Source organism: Cucurbita maxima, unplaced genomic scaffold (assembly GCF_002738345.1).
Source record: "Cucurbita maxima cultivar Rimu unplaced genomic scaffold, Cmax_1.0 Cma_Scf00034, whole genome shotgun sequence".
Classification (NCBI taxonomy): Eukaryota; Viridiplantae; Streptophyta; class Magnoliopsida; order Cucurbitales; family Cucurbitaceae; genus Cucurbita; species Cucurbita maxima.
This window is the reverse complement of record NW_019272050.1, coordinates 1,826,750-1,845,871: the sequence shown is the minus strand read 5'-3', so window position 1 is coordinate 1,845,871 and position 19,122 is coordinate 1,826,750. Positions and strand designations below refer to the sequence as shown.

The following is a 19,122-nucleotide window of genomic DNA, read 5'->3' as shown; positions in this document are numbered from 1 at the left end:
TTTTTTTTTTTTTTTTTTTTTTTTTTTTTTTTTTTTTTTTTTTTTTTTTTTTTTTTTTTTTTGTAAACGTTTGCCCCAATTCAATTGTGGGAAGGTTGGTTTGTATATATATATATATATATATGAAAGTTTCCAATTTGTTTATATATTTTCAATTTTATAATATATTTATAATTTTTTTTTTGAAAAAATTGTTAAAAAGTTGAAGTTGAAATTTAAATAATATACTAAATCATTTTTAGACTCAATTAATAATGGTCTATAACTTTTTAAAAAAAAATTCAAAAATAAATACTTTTTTATTATTATTATTATTATTATTATTATTATTAGGCTTAAAAATACTCATAAAATTTTAACAATACCTTTATAAATAAAATAAAATAAATAAATAAAATAATTTAAATATTTTGAAGGCAAATATTGGAAACAATTATTTTGTTATAAATACGGTGACAGAGAATGATGGGATTTTCAAAACCAAACTGTGATCCATGACTGCCACGTGGACCCAGGAAGTTGAGGTCAAACCAAAAACGCACGCGTTAAATAAACCTTTGTCAGCGACACATATTTCAAAATTAAAAATAAAATTTAATGGATTCGACATTGGGACAGAATGTTCATAAATATTTTGAAAAGTCATAATTGAATTCGAAAAAAATGCGTAAATTTTGATGTTGAGGAAGGGAAAGAATGAAGAGGTTAATTACCCCACAGCCGGTATCAATGGCGGTTCTGATGGACCCATCTTTCATATTAATGAGTTTCCCAATTTTATCAATGTACGCATCAGCTCCGTTAGGGAACATCGTCCCTCCGCCGGGAAATCTGAACCTTTCCCCTTCATATATTATCCAATTCTGCACCGCCTTCTCCACCGTCAGGGATTTATGCGGCACATTTAAGTACCAAGCGTAATCTCTACTCTCCGGCCATGGGAGCGGATTTCGGTACCCCGGCGGCGGAGGAACACGGCACTTCAATATCTCCTCCTTCTCCGGGCAGTGCCTCTCTCGGTAAATCAGCCGGTGTCTTGTGAACTTCAGCGACCTTCTCGTGTCCTCGCATGGCGTGTACTCGCTGTACTCCATGCCGCATGCCGGGAAGTAGCTGGGCTTCCCGGCACCGGTGGTGGTGGTGTTTAGGAGGGTGGTGCATGGGGTGGTGCGAAGGAGGGCGACGGCGGAGGAGGGGTGTTGACGGAGGCCGAGAAAGTAAGCGAAAATGCAGAGGAGGAAGATTAGAGAGATGGTGAAGATTTTTCTCGTGGGTTTGGGAGATGGCCATTTTGAGGCCATTGTAAAAGAAAGAACAAAAGGAAGGAATAGGGAATTTTCATTAATTATATTTCTAAAAAAATTGATATGGAAAGGTGATTTTATACAAGGCAATGAGTTTGGAACTATTGACGACTAGTAATAGAGACATTTCGGCCTTCACCGTCACAATTTGGGCTCTCATTGCTTGATTGACAACCATTAGTACAGACTTTTCGACCCTCGTCAAACAACATTGTAGGCTAAGCCCTGAGACAGATGAGTCATGAGAGGTCTCGTAACATAATTCTCATTAGACAATGGGATCATAAGATGACGGGGATGGTAAAAAAAAAGGTCGGAATCAAAATTAATAATGATACTAATAATAGTTAGCACATAGAAATAAGTAGGAGACCCTTCAAATTTTGGTAAAATAGGTTTCTTATAAAATTCAATAAAAATATATTTGAGAAAAAAAATCAAGTCTGTTATGAGTTATAATTGGTAAGGTTGTCCTTTTTTTCCAAATGCCAGACAGATCAATAATGAAATTGAGCCATTTTTTAATCACATTTTCACTTTTATTTTTAGGCTAAAGATGATGAACTTTCCCCAATTTTTTAAAAATAATTTCCAAACTCGTCCTTAATTTTTGAAGTTTTCTAAAATTTTAAGCTCATACTAATACGACGCGTAAATATACCTGAAAATTCAACCTACTAAGTTCAGTTTCTATCTACAAAATTATCCAGTTTATCGCTGCACAAACCTAAGTAATACAGAAAAGAGAAAACGACATGATTTTTTTCAGTCGAACAATGTTGAGGTAGAGAATTGAATTGTCGACCTTAGATAGGATAATAAATACTTTTATCTATGTTCTAATGAATCAACACCCAACTCTGAGACAAGGGCGAGCCATATTTTTGCAGCAAGTTGAAGATGGGAGGATCAGAACAACAAGGATGAAAGGCTTAGCTGAATTGAGTTGAAGAAGAAGGTTTATATGTTCAAAGAGCAGGGGACTCAATACAAGAAGGTTTAGGGAGAGTTGACGAAATTCTTCAGATTCAAACTCAAATGATTGTATTATTGAAATTGAATAGAATGTTTAACAACAACTTACTTAACTGATATGAAAATCAAAGAAGTTGAAAAGGGGAAGGACATGATGTTACTTACAGATTGATTTAGGAGAGATGGTGATATCAACTCTGAATGTCCTGAAAATGTGGTGCTCCATAGCGTTGCAAAGAGCAGAGAAGATTCAATCGTGAATGATCATCATGTTAAGAAATGCAGGAGCCAGATGAAAAAGCCCCTTCATGGAATTGCAAGACTCGGTGGATAGCTCTTTTGGCGTTCCTTCAAAACAGGTAAATGATGCTAGCTACGCCTGAAATGGTGAAGCATATTGTAAAGGCGAGTTTCAGTAAAAATGAGACTGATCCATAATTGAATCTAAGCACACATGGCGTTGAATTCATGGGAGATTTTCAAAACCAGAAGTCATCTCCAACCATATAAAAGCCAGATTTATTTATCAGGGAAAAGCTCTCTTAGAAATGCAACCTTTTCTTTTCTTGTGGGGAGTTATCTTAGAAACGAAAATCTTTTGACAAAGAGTGAGCTATTAGTGCAGCAATTACAAGTAACGCCTTCAAAATTCAAGAGTAACGAATAATTGATCAATACAGACAATCTTGGGTGTTCAATAGTATGCAACTTTGGACCCTCTTTTTGACAAAAAATGTGACATCTCACATCAGTTGGAGAGGAGAACGAAACATTCCTTATAAAGGTATAGAAACCTCTCTCTAACAAAAGCGTTTTAAAATCGTGAGACTGACAATGATACGTATTGAGTCAAAACGGACAATATCTGCTAGAGGTGGGTTTACATTCTGGAAGGGAAGTGGCATTGCAACACTTTAACCCTCGACTGAATGCTAAGGTGACTACAAAACAAATAGTTCCCTTTTGTAACAGAAAATAAGAATTTATAGCACAGAATCGAAATCAGACTGTAAAACCCATTATGCTCTTCCATGTAATCATGAGAAGATACCTAAACCACATATAGTGTTGAAAATGCACAAATCTGATCTTAGCAATTCAGAACAGAAAGTTCAAACAATCATCAAAGTTTTGGTGTGCGCTGATTTCTTTGCTGAAAACCACTTTTCAAATTCAACATCAGAACTAAACCGTTTGGCAAAATGATGACAATGAAGAAAAGGAAAGCCAAACAGAAGTTCTGACTAATGAGATAAACGGGGAAGAAACAGGTAATAAATTTTGAAGTGTTAAGTAAAAGTATTACCTAATAACGAATGAGTGAGAAGTAGCTAAGACTCGCCCTTGACAAGTTCTTCAACAGAGTTCTTATACTTGCCAATCAGTTCCCTATTATAATAGAGAATCATTAACAGTATCCTTGATGAAAAAGACAAATTAATGCAAACCACAGGCAGAAAATTGCTACCACCATACCTTCGATGATTTAACAACTGCTCATGTTCTTCCAGCTTCTTCTTCTGTCCCTCGACGGTCTGCAACCAAAAAAATAAACATCCTTTTATTTTTTCTCTTTACAAAAAAACGCATCATTAACCACATACAAAAAGATAATGCGTGTGTGTGTGGGCGCATATACACACACACGCATCCATGTATATAAATGTCGGTACAAGAAGAGGGAAATAGGACATTTCTTAGAGGCCTGTTGAGCCTATACAAAAGCAGTCCATAGTTCAATGGTGTGCGCATGATACTGTAAAGAGTTGACGGGCTACAAATTATATCCTATTTCGTTTCTTTCCATACAAGAACTGTACTACTTCCTACTAAAACCTTTGGTCTTTGAAATCATCATCACTAACAATTAGACATTTTTAGGAGGAAACATGATGAATTTCATTGATGACTAACTAAAGCTTAGTCCCCTCCAAACTGTAGGTGATTGTTGCCCATCAAATGGTTTACCAACTTCACTTGCCTATATGGCAGGCTTGCTCCGGATAGGTTCGAATTACTTACAGTATAATGACCCTATGGTGGAAGGGCTTGGTTACTTTAGGAACGTTGAAAATGTGATTATTTTTCCATATTTGTTTGATGAGAAATGTAGATAAAACGGAATTTGCCGGTTTGACCGAGAAATGCAAGATTGTTTAGTCCACTTTCTCCATTCCCACTAATGAAAAAAAGGAGTAAGAACACTCCCAACTCACCTAAGAAAGTTCACCAATGCAAAAATAAAAAAAGAAAGACTAAAAGCCCTAAACCAACATTTAGACACTAAGAAAACAAAAGTTTCAAAACATGAACATTTATACTTCAAACAATTTTGGTACAGCGATGGATTTGTTATGCCAAGCACATGAAGAACACAGTTAAGCAGAGTAGACTTCATCCAGCGCATACATTTAAAAGCAAAACAGAGTTCCAGCATACCATAGCCTTTGAGCTGAGTGATCCAGATATCGAGTTTAACAGTTGCTGGCACTTCTCGAAGTGGTTGTTCAGATCATTAACCTTCCAAAACGTTCCAAGCACAAATTATTGGTGCAAACAACGTTACAATCAATCTTCAAGGAAATTTTGAAAAACAATCAACATTTATACCAATGCATCCGATTGCTGATCTCTAGCTCCATTCTCAATAGTATCCGCTAATTTCTCCACTAGCTACAGCACACGAAGCATCCAAAAATGTCAACAAACACAAAACACAGACATTAGAGAAAACTAGAAATTCAGGTTTTCTGTACGCATTTACATGAAAAAGATGAAAATGGGAAGCCAGAGATTGGTGTTGATGATATTGCTGTTGCTGCTGTTGCTGCTGAAAATGATATTGCTGTTGTTGTTGTTGCTGCTGCTGGGGAAAATGTTGGGGCTGCAATTGCTGCTGGAATTGGGGCGAGGGTTGTTGCTGTTGAAATTGAGGAGAAAGCTGTTGCTGCTGAAATTGCTGCTGGGATTGAATTTGGGGCTGGAATTGCTGTTGCTGTTGGTGAAAGGATTGCTGCTGCTGCTGTTGTTGTTGTTGTTGAAGAGAAAATTGTTGCTGCTGGAGGTAAAGGGATTCTTGATTGGAAAGATTAGAGGAGTTGCTGTGATTGGAAAGATTAGAGGAGTTGCTGAGATTAGGGATGTTGGGGATCATGCTCCAGTTTCCTCCAGAGAAATCCATATCGCCGATTTGCTTTCTTCGGAATTTGAGGTTTCAGGAAATTAGCGCTTTCAATTGTTTGCGTTTTGGTAAGCTTATGAAGCTCCGGTGAATTCTCGCCGGACACGGAGCGGCCAATCGGAAATGCACACAGATAAATAATCCTGAAAGACGAGAACTACCGGGTTCTGATTCAAAGAATTTCCGCGTTTTCTGAGTTTTACATCCAACTTTAAACCATAATTTATTTATATATATATATAAAAAAAACTAATGTTTGATGGACATGACTCTTAAAAATGACATGTCCATTTTAACTCTGGTATTTTGTTTTGGACTTTTCCAAAATGCTTAAAACCAATAGAGAGAGTATTATTTGATTATAAACTCATGATCCTTCCATAAATTAGCCTTTGAAATCAAAACTCACGATCCTCCCATAAATTAGCAGCTAAACATAAATATTTATGGTTCAAGTAAGAAAAAATCCAAAATCGAAAATTCTTGCTCAAATAAACTCTTACAATTTTTTTTGTTTTTTTCCTTTCCAAATAATATTCAAGAACAGTCTTAAAAAAAAAATTGATACAATCCCAATTGTAGAAAAATTATTCATGTAAATACATATGTCCCTCAGTTTTCAAGGCTGCTTTTAAGGCTATGCCTTTGCTGTGAAGTTCGAAGGTGAGGAGAGTGTTGGTGGGTTAAAAGCTGAGATAAATTGGAGTTGGAAGAATCCCCACAGGAGAAGTCTGGCCGATCAACAGAATGTACAACACCCTCGCCATTTGGAGATTCTAACTCAACAATCACCTGTAAATATCAATATCCGGTTAGGATTACACTAACACATTTGATTTAGATGAATACAAAGAACATGAGCCAGAAAATGGCTAGAGATTTATATGGATGACTTCAAATATGTAAGAGAGAATCACCACAGTCATGTCCTTCTCTTTTCCTTCCCACACAACACATTCCATTTAGATTGAACTTTTTTTTGGTCAACTTACGTGATCCTCAACTATTTGCACAGGACAATTACTTTTGGTTGCTAAAGTAACTCATACTTGTGCAATATTAAATCCTAAATAGGTGGCGGCCACCATGTCTTGAACCTAAATGTTCTAAACCCTTTATTATTTGTATGGTCTTTTTCTACCACTAGGCCACCAACCCGCGGTGGTTCATTACCCACCCTGCCACCCTGCTAGGAATGCTACTTAGGATAGAATTAAGAATATTAATAGGGTATTGAGAGTATATTAGTAATTAGTTAAAGCAAGTTGTTATGATGAATCGTTATAAATAGAGTGAGGGAGAATGCTTTTTTTTTCTTTTTTTTCTTTTTTTTTGTTATCCAAGTAGCTCAGATACTTGGAGAGTTATATTGTAGTTCCTTTTATCTTTTATATTGCAATGTAGTTGGGTTTTGTCGCAAGGAAAGGGCAATGGACAATGGATCAAAATGTCATACCAGTACATTCTTCCCAACGCGAAGAATCGGAGCAGGAACATATAGGCTGCATTGTGGCCCTACAACCTGCATAATCATCATTGATCAATGCCGGGATGAAAAAGAAACCTGCTACACTGATTAAGACATCCCAAGGATTTGAGATAACATGAATGAAAACACTAGTTTTACCGGCCAAAATCTTCCGAGATTAAAGTCATTCACTAATGCAATCCCTTTAGTCCAGCCAGCAAATGATAAGAATGTATCTTTTCTGAGGTTCACTTTGTCAACGTAGAAATAACCGGTGTAAAGTGTTGGTTCGCTCGAGATGTTATCTGGAGAAGAATAACAGACATACGTAACTTATGCATGCTCATCATTCCTTGCAGAACGACTTGAAACCTTGAGAATTGAAGCACATTTGAGATGAGGGGGGAAAATGTAGCAAGGAAGACGCATAACATCAAATGAAACTTGGAATATTAGGAGAGAAATACTGTGATAAAGAGTGTGCTTCTTGTTCCATACCATGCTTGACTTCTAAACCTCTCTTTGCTGTGATTTTGTTGTGTACAGAACGAGCAATATGAGAGAAAGAATCGACTCTCGGAATCTCATTGAGGTTGTTGAAAGGGATTGGGATCATTTTCCATCCATATAAAATATTGTCGTCCAAATAAACGGATGATAAGATACCCTGAAAAAGCAAGCAAGGAAGATCAGTTATAAAACTAAACCATCAATTTCTTCAGATGTCAAGGGGAACGGGAAAAATGCAGTATTAGTGAGTTACCTTCTTGTCAAACAAGTAGCGTCCATAGTTTATGCGACCCATGTTTTCAACCTGGAATAAAGTGAACATACTAATTAATATACTGCATTAGATTAATCCCATATCAGCGTTTAAGGATGTGCTATAAAAAAAGGTCATCAATAACCATTACTTTCCTACAGGGATATAGAACCATAACCTACCATGATTATAGTTATAGCCAATGTCATTGGATTACATTGTTAAACTAGGATTGATTTGTTTGAGATTACTTTTGCAACACTTCTCACTTGCAGCCACAGATTATTTTATTCAAAATGGAGACAACATAACTATGTAAAAATTTGAACGTAGAGTTTCAACATTTGTACCATATAAAATAACCACTACGATCAAAATTTTAGCTATTGGTGGAGTTTAATCTAGTCATTTGCATTAATTCTTAACAATGGCATAAAAATATTTGGATCAAGAATAAATAAGCTCAATTGTTCATGTTTACCCATTAAGCAACTTATCATCTACAATAACTCTTAACAATAGCATAACAAGAATAGGATAGACAAAAATGAAGCGTAAATTGTTTGTGTTTGTCTATCAAACAATACCACAAAAATAAATAATTCAGAGGGACGTGAGATACTGGTACCAAAATATATAAGTTATTTGAGTCACATCTCGTATTTGGCAGGTTAAGTCGCCGGTTTGACCACCTCTCAATAATGCCAACAGAAGCTGGCCGCACACCCTTGTTTGTAGAAGAGCAAGAAAGGAACACTTGTGCTCGATCATGCACCTGCAAATTCCTGTAGATAAGTCATGCTAGTACAAGCCACGGATCATTCATGAATTTCAAAATGCTGAATCAAGAAGGGAATCAGGACCTGAACAAAGAACATTGTTTCTATACAAATCAAAACAAAACATAAATGATTCAATAATTCTGCACCTTGGGTATAAATAAAACGTGTCCATCTTCATTGTCCTTGGCCACATACTTGGTCGCATATAATAAAAATCCAAAGCTCTGAACAAAAAACATTTAGCTTCTAAGAATTAAGTATTTCAACAACCTTGGCTCATTCAAGACAGGAGTGGCATATTCAAACGCACCTGATCCACAGATTCCATTGACAGTGGTTCTTCAGATATAAACACATCAACAGAATCTATCATATGGATCAGATCAAAAAAAAATGCACTTTTCTGCAAGTAAATCGGTCCATAACCTATCTTTTCAATATTAGAAGGAGCTGATGGAAGCAATGCTCCACTATAGCGCTGTATAACTCTTCGAATCGCTAAAGGCATTAAAACAGTGGAAGTTAGAAATTTGATAGAGCCTAAGTTTGCTGAAGATACCTTGTCACAAGAGTTTTTTCCTGACTACGCCAAGCCCACTCCTCACTCAACTAAATCTAACTAAAAACAGGGACCACTTCCTAGAAATGAAACAAAATTATATGTGAATGACGTCAAGTAACAGGCAAAGAACAATTTGAAAGATAGTTTATGAACCCTATCATTTAATTGAAGTGGGTTGGGGTCAACAGGAGCAACTACTTACCCTTAGTTTTTTTGTTTTTCTTTTTCTAGTACAACAAATGTTAGGTATGGAGACTTGAATCTCCGACCTTAAAAAAATGAATGCAATTACCATTAAGTTGTGCTCACTTTGACCTGACAAGGGGACGGAGTTCTCATTCATTCAAAAAAATGTAAAGAAAAAATTAAAGAAATGGAGGCATTGGAGAAAATGACCATCATATTTAGCATTGTCAATGTCGCCAGATTCCTTAATTGGGGCATCCTGGAAAATATCAGGCGTGAATTAATATTTACAATTCATAACTACGCAGATGAGTAAAAGGAAAAAAAATAAGTGGAAAGGAAAAAGTACAGGAAAATTAAGATCATTCTTACATAATCATAAGAAGTAAGATCAGGCTTGTAATCCAACGCACTATCACCTGTATTTGCTCCATTATAAAATCCAAAATTTGTTCCACCATGAGCCATCTATTATAAAGGAAGGATGAAAAGATTTTTTGAAATGACAATAAATGAATAGCTATAGTTTAGACTTTCCTAGACATACATAAAGCACGGCAGACCCTTGCCCAGCCAAAATTTCTCTCAACGCAGCTGCTGTAGAGTCGGCATCAGTTGTTGCAATATTTTCTCCCCAATGTGTAAGCCAGCCAGTATAGAACTCTCTAAACAGATAAAACTTTAAAGAACTTCATACTTTATTATTAATAAAAAATACGCATATCCGAGCATATAAAACTCACGCAGAAAGAGGTGGAGATTTTCCAGGGGCGTTGAACTCCTTCTGTAAATTAAAAATAGGCCAAGGCCTTTCACCAGTAGAAAAGTCAACAGCTACACAGTGGCAATAAGGTTGGGTGAGGTCAGATACTGGACCAAGGATGATATGGTATATCATTGTACTCCCATAAAACCAATTAACAAGGAAGCAATACTCATTGAAATCCAATATGTAGGTGTCGAGAATTTATTCAACATGGCAAGAAAAATGAGACTCAAGTGTATTTGCATTTTATTCTGACATCTATTACTAACCAATTAAAATTTTAAACATTAAGAAATTGGATACAACGCATGTGAGTGAGCGTAGAATTTGTTTTTAAAACAATGGTTGAAGATCGGTTGTCACAAGAGTAGAGTATTCGTATAAAAAAAATCTAATTTGAGACAGTAAACTTCACAATCTCACAAAAGTCAACAAAATTCGTATGCTTGTCATTGAAGATCTTGTTGTTTCTTTCCTTCTATAAGCAAAGGGAGGAAAGGGGTATTAGTGCAGCTATTTTATGTCCACCCATACACCACAAACTATCTTATTTGGGATTTTAGGACATGAACCAGGCTAGGAAGAAAGATCAATGTTGACAACAATATCCTTGGTACCAATACTGATAGTGAAATACGGAATTGACATCATTGCTATTAGCAGAAAATGCACATGGATTTTTTCAATTCAAAATAGCCAGAAAGGTTCTACTGCCCTGTTTTTAAGTGAATAATTGCTCTACACGACAGAAAATATGGAGAAGAAGAAAATGTATTGGTCGTGTGAGAAAACTAAGCATAGTCTGAATAACTTACCTGAAAAGACAGCATCCCCACGAATGGTTCCTTTCTCAAGAGTTTCCCTAGAACCTCCATCTGTAGTATACCTAAAATCATTTATAGTTTATTGTCAGAAGAACAGTTAGTTTTGGAAGAATGTGGCCAATTTAAAAAGAAAAATTGAAGACAAGCAGACTTCTTTGTTGATATTAGAAATAGTGAAATCTCAATATGCTAGCAGAATTTTGTTCTCATTCACGATGCAGATTTGAATCATGAATTAAGATCTTTTTACGTTACTAGTTCGTAATTGAATTCTGTATTCACAAGAAGAATTACAAAAACGAATATAAGTAAAGTTGTTCAGATCAGAAAGCCACAAAGAGGGAACTAATCTTTGTTATTTTATATCATTTAGCTAAAAGCATTGTTTCAAACAGTGAACATAGCATGGATAATTAAGACAACTTACAGTATTACTTCATTCCCAAGATGGCCTCTCGCCAACTTAACCAAATGGTGAAGGTAAGCTTGATCATCTCCATATGAGCCAAATTCATTTTCAATCTGTCAAAACAGTCCCTCTGGGTCTCTAAGTGCACGTTTACAACCAGAGGATGTTCAAAATTTAAAAAATAAAAAATATTATCATTTGAACCAAGCAAGGTAGAAAACTTGGAATCATATTTTTATGTATTTAGGAATCACGATAGCTTATCCCAAACATTTTCAAGTCATTAGCCATAGAACCAGTAATGAAAAATAACAATAAAACAGAAGTTGCGTCTATAAAATTTGTAATTAGCTGCATCAGGAAATATATACATATGTACAGATAATGCTTGGCCTCGTAACTGCATATAATATATTCTTTCATGAAATATGAGCTTAATATTTTCCACGTCATAATTTCTTTTTTCTCATTCTCTGGAGAAATAAGACGTAGTCAATCATATTGTCTTCAGTTTGCAAGTCTGTTAATTAGATTTAGAAGTATGTGGAAGTAATCATACCCTACATCAGCTATACTAGACCATACAAGACGTATTAGTAGCCAATAAAACCTTAACTTCTATTCCTTTTCTCTTTCGTTTTTTAGTGACAAGAAACAAGTTTAGGGCATGAAGGGTGAAAGAGGACCAGAAGACAACCCTAAAGGATGCCTAAAAGAAAATACAGAATGTTTCCTGTCTTGTAAGATAGTATCTAGAAGGTCCTTGGTAAACAATGTACAAAGACGATCCAGCCAATTTATAAAACAATAATTTTACGTACCTGGACCATTATAATAGGGCCTCCATTGTTGTAAAGAAGAGGAGCTACCTTCGGAAGAATAACCCCCCACCATCTTTCAACCTATAAACAGTTTATACCAAATATTAAGAAAAAGGTAGACTCTTGAAGCGAGGTAGGGTATAAAAACAAATGAAGAGAAAATAATAGGTCAAAACATATACACCAAATAAGCCAAAAAGATACGATATTTCCTTCACATCTTAAGGAACTCAGACCGCAATAAAAAAAAAGTTGTGGACGTAGTTCAATGTACAAGATAAGAGCCTCAGGTAACTATGATTTATGATTGAACTAGTATATTTGATATATTCTAACTCCAATTTTTCTATCCGAATAAAACTAAAGACTATGAAGCATGCATAATAAATCTAAATAAGACGATCATTTCCATAAATGGCTTTCACTTGTTTTACTATAGAAGTTGACATTTATTGAACTATTATGGACAAATATTAAAAAAGAAAAATTGAAATCAACAGAAAGGAAAAATGATATATTACATGTTATCACAGAAGGAATCGAAGTGTGAATAATTGAGGGTCACACTGACCTTTTAACTCGGTAAGAAAGTGGCATGAACCTATGTAACAGCCCACCCCACCGTTAGTAGATATTATCTATTTTGGGTTTTCCCTTCCGGGCTTCCTCTTAAGGTTTTAAAAACGTCCACTAGGGAGAGGTTTCTACACCCTTATAAGGAATGTTTCGTTCCCCTCTCCAACCATCGTGGGATCTCACGACCTAATATACAGTAGGTAGGATTATCTTCCTCTAAAACTTTCCAGCAGTACATATTTTCCAAACAAATCATAAGAACTGAAGTATCTCATAAAAATATTACTGTATCAAAAGAAAAAAACAGGAGAAAATGTCACGCAAAAGACTGGACTTAATGTAACGGCCCAGATCCACCGCTAGCAAATATTGTCCTCTTTGGACTTTTCCTTTCGGGCTTCTCCTTAAGGCTTTAAAACGCGTCTGCTAGGGAAAGGTTTCCATACCCTTATAAATGGTATTTTGTTCTCCTCTCCAACCAATGTAGGACATCACACTTAATTAGGATTTAAAATTCATCTAGGTGTCGTAGATTGAACCTAGACAGTACTCAACTTAGTTGTAAGAGTATAATAAAGAACACATACCCATTGGAGGTAGCCAGGATCTGAGGATCTTAGTGTAGGAGCTGGCTTTCTGGTAAGCAACCAAGCTGGAAAACCCCCTAAATCCCACTCTGCAACAATAAGATTCTTTTTCACTATACAATTGTTGTCAACATTATTACAAATAATCTGGTCATAAATTCAGATAAGCTGTCAGATTATAAAACCTTCGGCCGTAATTAGATTTTATATAGAGGTAACATACCCTTTTAATTTAAACAAGCAGTCATGGATTCAAAAACCCTTGGCTGTAATTAAATATTGTATATCTTGTGAGTATTCATATAACAATCAGTCGTAATAGTATCAGATCAATTCTAACCCCAAAGGGTATTGAGGGATTCAAGAAATCTTTTAGTCTCGCCCAAAAATAGTTGTATATCAAACCAGTATCACTTTTTTTATTAAAAAAAATAATAATAAATAAATAAAATATAATCAGAATGCAAGCAGATAGAAAAACCTATAGCTAAAGAAGTCAGGATGGGCAATGATCAAAAGGCTGCCTGCAGATAACGAAAAAAATAGGTTGAATGAATTCCCTAAAATATGTACAAAATACTCTGGTGTCACAAGAAAGAAAAGACGCTCCTTCTGATGAACCAAAATGAAAGTTTGAATTGTTTGAAGAAAAATTAATGACAATGAGAGTGTACCTGCACATATATAAGGCCCTGCCCGGAGCAAAACTAGAAAATCTAGCTTCTGACAGAGTTGGATAAACGACACTATGTCTGCAATCCCACTAAACGTGAAATTTCCCGGTTGTGGCTCATGCAGATTCCAGGGGATGTAAGTTTGGATCGTGTTTAAGCCCAATGCCTTTGCTCTAAGCAGTCTATCTTCCCAGTACTGCAAGCGTAACATCATGTCACATAATAAAAAGTCATGCAAGAAAATAAAGTAAACTACATGAAAATAGAGAAAACTTTAAAGTTCTGGATCATTCAGTCAACAACTATATGCTAGAAGATAGATATTGATAGCTACTTTCTATTAATTTCACTAACATAAATGAAAATGTTGAATAAGAGCCTCAACTTCTTTTCTCACATGCTGATTGTAACTATAATAATCGTTATGCCCAAGTTAGTGGAAGAGAGTCAACAGTTTTGCTAAACATATTTGATAAATCAAAACCTTATTTCTGCCTTACAACTTCATTGCCCTGCTTAAAAGTATTGTGTCAAAATGCATTTCTGTGTAGTCTGACCAAAAAGTCAAGAACGACATATTAAAGATGAAGTTATAAACTAAAATAAATTCATAGAATGCCCATCGCAGAGAGCATTTCCATCCATGCCATATTATTACTTTACTACCAGGAAAGGAAATAAGTGCAGAATAAATACCTCAGGAAGAGTTCGGAAATAATGTATGTCGCCACCAATAATCTGGAATGGCTTGCCATCTTTCCAAAACATGTCATCGTCAATCTCAAATTTTCTAGTATGAACCTGATACAAATTACAAATTAGCCGAATGCTTGAGAAAATGTAAAACATAAGTGCGAATGTGATCCAAATTCCAGAAAACCAGGACAGTATTCTAAAAGGTTCGTTAACACTTGCTTCTCAAAGGGATGAAAACACCTGGAAATTATTCCAATCCAATATCCAATCTTCCAACCAAACCGAAATCTATTCTTGACTTCCTCATAATCACGATAGAACACAATGCGATAGAATAAACCCAATTCAAGTTCAGTATTGAGCTAATTTGGGATTAGCCAAAAAGGCATACCCAAGGACTTAAAAAATGAAAAAACAATTAATAGATGCTACTGATCTAGATGAATTACAGCTCGAATATTAAAGCTAATAGGAAACATTAAATACTATATCGCGGGAAGAAACAGACCCAGTTAGCTTCAAACTGAGACATTCAAGCATTCGAATGAAGAAGAATTACTAACAAAACAAAACCAGGTATCATCAAGGAAGAAATTGGGTATTAACAAAGACACTAATGATGGAGAAAGAGAGTGGAGGTACCTTCTTGAGCTCGGAATGATCTAGGTGATGGCGGAAGAGACGGTGGGAGTGGGAATTCAGTGAAGGAAGAAGAGCAAACACTGGAACAATCACTCCAAAAGCTGTAAGCAAGATGAGGATGAGGAAGATCAGAGAAGCTCTCACATGTGGTCTCTTCGCCATAGCTGAATGCTTCGAACTGTAACTCATTCAACCAAGTCTTTATTTGCTTTTTGGCTCGAATTCGATCATATGTTAATCTTCCAAATTTGTTTAATAGATCATAGGAAGATAATGTATTGATTTAATCAAGAAGAATGTATGATTTTTTTAGTTTGATAATGTACTGTCGATGATTTTCTAGTTTGGTTTGAATTTGTTTAACATTGTTAAACGATTTTGTGATTTGATTTGTTATTAAATCTATAATTTTATGGTTAATTTTCGAATCTAATCGCATATTTTTAAAGTTTTAAAATATAAAAAAATTCAATAAAATTGAAATTTTATGTTTAATGATTTTTTGACAAGTCAGCAAAATTAAAACATTTTAATTTAATATCTTTCTTAAATCTTCGCTTGTTAAAAGAATTTTGGGGTGAACTTAGAATTTCAAGGAATATTAGGAGGATGGGTGAAATTATGAAAGTTGAGGGAGTAAATTGATATTTTAAAGAGTTTAGCGCTATTTAATCATATATATATTCAAGCCGCGGCGGGTCTAACGTCCGTCGTTGTCGATTACTTCTGAAGTTCTGAAACTAAGGGTTTTAGGTGAATCCAGAGAGGCGAGAACAGCTTTCTATCGATCATCAATGGCGGATGATGATTACAATGACGTTGACATGGGGTTCTCTCTTGCTCCTTCTATCTATCTATTTGAATATATTTTTGTCGAATCTTTTAATGCTACTCCTGTCAATAGGTTAGGAAATTTGTCAAATGCTGAACCCTAATTTCGAAACTAAGTTCGTTATTTCAAGTTCAAGATGCTGCAGTTAGGATTTGGAATAGAATTTGTTAGGGAGATGCTATCACGCATCAGAACCAAACTTGATTGTTCGATCGATTTTGCATCAGTCCGATTTTCTGTAGCTGTGAGCTTGAACTAGGAACTTAAAAGAGTTGTGTATGCAAGCACATGATTTTCTGGCCGCCTAACAGCTCACAATATCAAATTTTAATGTTTAAGCGTATGGAATTAGGGGCTCCTTACATATTCAATTAGGGTTTAAATTATTGACTTCTTTTTCACTCCGAGGCGTGGCTGCTGGAAGGATGTTCTTATTTAAAATTTCACCTTTTTATTTTTACCTTCATTATCTGATACCAAATGAAGGTTTGTAATTTGGCGGAATCTACAGCTTAAGCCTCGGGATATGAAAAGATGTTTACGTACTTATGCTTGATACTTGATGCTTATGTTCGTAAGAATTATGTTTTAGTGAACAACTTTATCTTATAGGGGTTTTGCTTATTTGTTGGGAAATACACGTCTTCTTCATAGTTAAAAGGAATTCTAGTGACCTTTATCTTTGCAATGGATTACTGTGCCTCAGATTCAAGCTTGTGCTTATTTGAGTTAATAAGTTTTATTAATTATGCAAAACGTACACAAGAAAAGCAGATAAATGACGTATAGTTATAAAAATCTATGGGCGTGGACTTGAAATCCAACTCTTGGGGCTACGCACAATTGTTTGCTATTTGGTGTAAATTTACTAATATTCCATTCTTAGCTTGACCATACTGCTATAATCTTGTTTTGTGAAAGGCCTTTATATTTTCATCTTGGGTGATTGGAATGTACAAATGTCTTTCAACTCTTATATTAATTAGTGTTTTTTGCTGCAGATATGAAGATGAGCCACCAGAGCCTGAGATGGAGGTAACAAATAATTTGTTTAGTTCTCTATTGGGAAGAATGTAGATAACTGTTCTTTTTTAAGTTGATTAATTATAGTGGAACTGTGGATGATGTACAGGAAGGAGCTGAAGAAGAATTAGATAACAATAATGCCGATGATGTTCCTGGTGAACCTGTTGAAGCAGAGGATAAGGAAGATGAAGAACCTATTGAACGTGTGCGTAAAACCTCAAAATTTATGACGAAGTACGAACGTGCTAGAATTTTGGGTACTCGTGCCCTCCAAATCAGGTTCTCTTTTTTTTACATTTGTTACATCCAAACTTTTACATGCATCAAGTTGATAAATGTTCTGATGATTCTTTTTCCTTTTGGGCAGCATGAATGCTCCTGTCATGGTCGAGTTGGAGGGTGAGACTGATCCACTTGAGGTTAGACTTTTAAATGTTAAGATAAAATCTTTGAAAAGCCTTCTTTTGGCTTTGGCATTCTTTAGGTGTATTTTAGTTGTATTACATGGTTAGTACGCCTACTCAAAAGCAAAATGTTAATCTAAATCGTACAAAGCTGACCCTGGGGGTTAAAATGAAGCCTCTCAAACAATAGGGAATGACTGAAAACCGATGTCAAAGCTTAAAGGAAATTTCCATCAAGATGTTTACCAATTCAATCAACCCGTGCTTAACCAAAGAAATATGTTGGATGCCATTCATGGGTTTGGCTTACTAAGTTTCTTGAACTGATATTATTGTTTACAGTTCGTGATATCTCATTCTTTTCTAGCGAATGAGGATTTATGCTTGTCAGTCTTGAGTGCTTTCCACTTTTTTGGTTGGTTTGGAATTATTCTCTGACATCTCATCTCATCCTTTGCTTGTCTTAGATTGCAATGAAGGAGCTTCGTGAGCGGAAGATACCCTTCACCATTCGTCGCTACCTGCCAGATGGAAGGTTAGGCTTCTTAGATCTTTTATTCTTTGTTTTTACAGAAACCTTAATTTGTCGGTTTTGAAAAAACCAGAATAGTTTTCTTCCCCATGTCTCCCCGGGGCTTGAACTGAACCAACTATATGAGTTTAAAACTAGTTTTTGAGGGGAAAAAGAATTCCTTCTGAGGTTTAGTTTTTGGACTTTTTGGAAACCAAATGAAATCAAACATTCCAGTTCTCTGTAGGCTAAGATAAAATGCTAAATCATGGAACTGTCTCTTCATTTTTGGCGCAGTTATGAAGACTGGGGCGTTGATGAACTTATTGTGGAGGATTCTTGGAAGAGGCAAGTTGGTGGCGCTTGATCTAATCCTTAGTTGTGTGGCTGTCAGCGTATGTGAGATAATAGTTTCAACTGCATGGCGATTAGAGCCCCATGGTCCAATACAGTCATCTTTGAACGGTGAGATGGTTGCTCGCCATTATTGTTTTGTTATATAACTATCTATAGTATATTTGGAAAGAACCACTAATGGCAAACATTCTTTACTATTTTAAAGCATGCCATTAAAACTAAACTTTCATTAGTCAGTAGCTTTTTTACTCTTCAATTGTTCTTTCTAACCTGTCATTAGAAAATGCAAACAAAAAGAGTCCGAACTTTTTATTGCTCAGTTCAAACAATGCTTTCTTGTTCCATTAGCTTGGAGCAAATTTTTAGAAAAAAAGAAAGTTTACAAATTTTTATGAGAACGTTAACCACATGGCTAGGCTGAGCCTGCTGGCTGATACTAATCGTTTATGTTTTTCAATGTGTTAAGCATAGATTACAATAGATGATACATTTGAAAGCACAAGAGAAGTACCGAAAGAAACGCTTTGGGGGTTCGTTTATGAATGTAATACATAAAAAGAAATGAAGATTTTCTTTTTTGAATTTTTTTTGGACAATAACGCTCATTTTAACATTAATCATTTCAACATTAGCACGTTAATTTTGATTCTCAATAAATTTACTAAATTAAATAGAAAAAAAGGGTAAAAAGAGGAAACGAAAATCTCTCCTTTTAAGGCTGCACCATTCACATGTGGAGGCGTATCAGTGGCCATATTTTAGTTGCAGCTCAGCAT

The 19,122-nt window shown here is 35.4% G+C and overlaps 4 protein-coding genes across 5 annotated transcripts in view; 1 reads left to right on the top strand and 3 right to left on the bottom strand.

Annotated features, from left to right (window-relative positions):
* LOC111467664 (probable methyltransferase PMT15) overlaps nt 1-1,453 on the bottom strand; it is a 4,174-nt gene extending 2,721 nt beyond the window's left edge. Inside the window, exon 1 of the mRNA XM_023112649.1 lies at nt 714-1,453. Coding sequence (XP_022968417.1) covers nt 714-1,301 — 588 coding nt within the window. The 5' untranslated portion in view covers nt 1,302-1,453. The remainder of the gene's footprint in view (nt 1-713) is intronic.
* Nucleotides 1,454-2,325: 872 nt separating this feature from the next.
* Nucleotides 2,326-5,648, bottom strand: LOC111467667 (mediator of RNA polymerase II transcription subunit 9-like). Its single transcript, XM_023112652.1, has 6 exons — nt 5,044-5,648; nt 4,890-4,952; nt 4,719-4,799; nt 3,756-3,814; nt 3,586-3,668; nt 2,326-2,658 (listed from the first exon to the last, which is right to left on the bottom strand). Exons 1-5 carry the CDS (start codon nt 5,458-5,460, stop codon nt 3,611-3,613), a joined length of 678 nt encoding a protein of 225 aa, XP_022968420.1. The 5' UTR covers nt 5,461-5,648; the 3' UTR covers nt 2,326-2,658; nt 3,586-3,610.
* A 278-nt stretch (nt 5,649-5,926) lies between these two features.
* On the bottom strand, nt 5,927-15,438 carry LOC111467663 (beta-galactosidase 17). The gene is made up of 19 exons (XM_023112647.1): nt 15,217-15,438; nt 14,575-14,679; nt 13,879-14,074; nt 13,205-13,293; nt 12,042-12,122; nt 11,239-11,333; nt 10,803-10,873; nt 9,965-10,055; nt 9,769-9,886; nt 9,594-9,689; nt 9,432-9,480; nt 8,784-8,971; nt 8,620-8,697; nt 8,320-8,466; nt 7,692-7,742; nt 7,427-7,595; nt 7,088-7,233; nt 6,917-6,982; nt 5,927-6,252 (listed from the first exon to the last, which is right to left on the bottom strand). The coding sequence occupies exons 1-19, from the start codon at nt 15,403-15,405 to the stop codon at nt 6,073-6,075; spliced, it is 2,205 nt and encodes a 734-aa protein (XP_022968415.1). The 5' UTR covers nt 15,406-15,438; the 3' UTR covers nt 5,927-6,072.
* Nucleotides 15,439-15,887: 449 nt separating this feature from the next.
* On the top strand, nt 15,888-18,602 carry LOC111467735 (DNA-directed RNA polymerases II, IV and V subunit 6A-like). 2 transcript variants are annotated; one of them, XR_002714599.1, is made up of 7 exons: nt 15,888-16,045; nt 17,050-17,083; nt 17,181-17,353; nt 17,442-17,493; nt 17,946-18,013; nt 18,287-18,416; nt 18,476-18,578. XR_002714599.1 is itself a non-coding variant. In XM_023112762.1 (6 exons), the coding sequence occupies exons 1-6, from the start codon at nt 16,011-16,013 to the stop codon at nt 18,354-18,356; spliced, it is 432 nt and encodes a 143-aa protein (XP_022968530.1). In that variant the 5' UTR covers nt 15,888-16,010; the 3' UTR covers nt 18,357-18,602. The 2 variants fall into 2 exon arrangements, 1 of the variants encoding a protein (XP_022968530.1); XM_023112762.1 differs by having other exon boundaries at nt 18,287-18,602.
* Nucleotides 18,603-19,122: the final 520 nt, after the last annotated feature.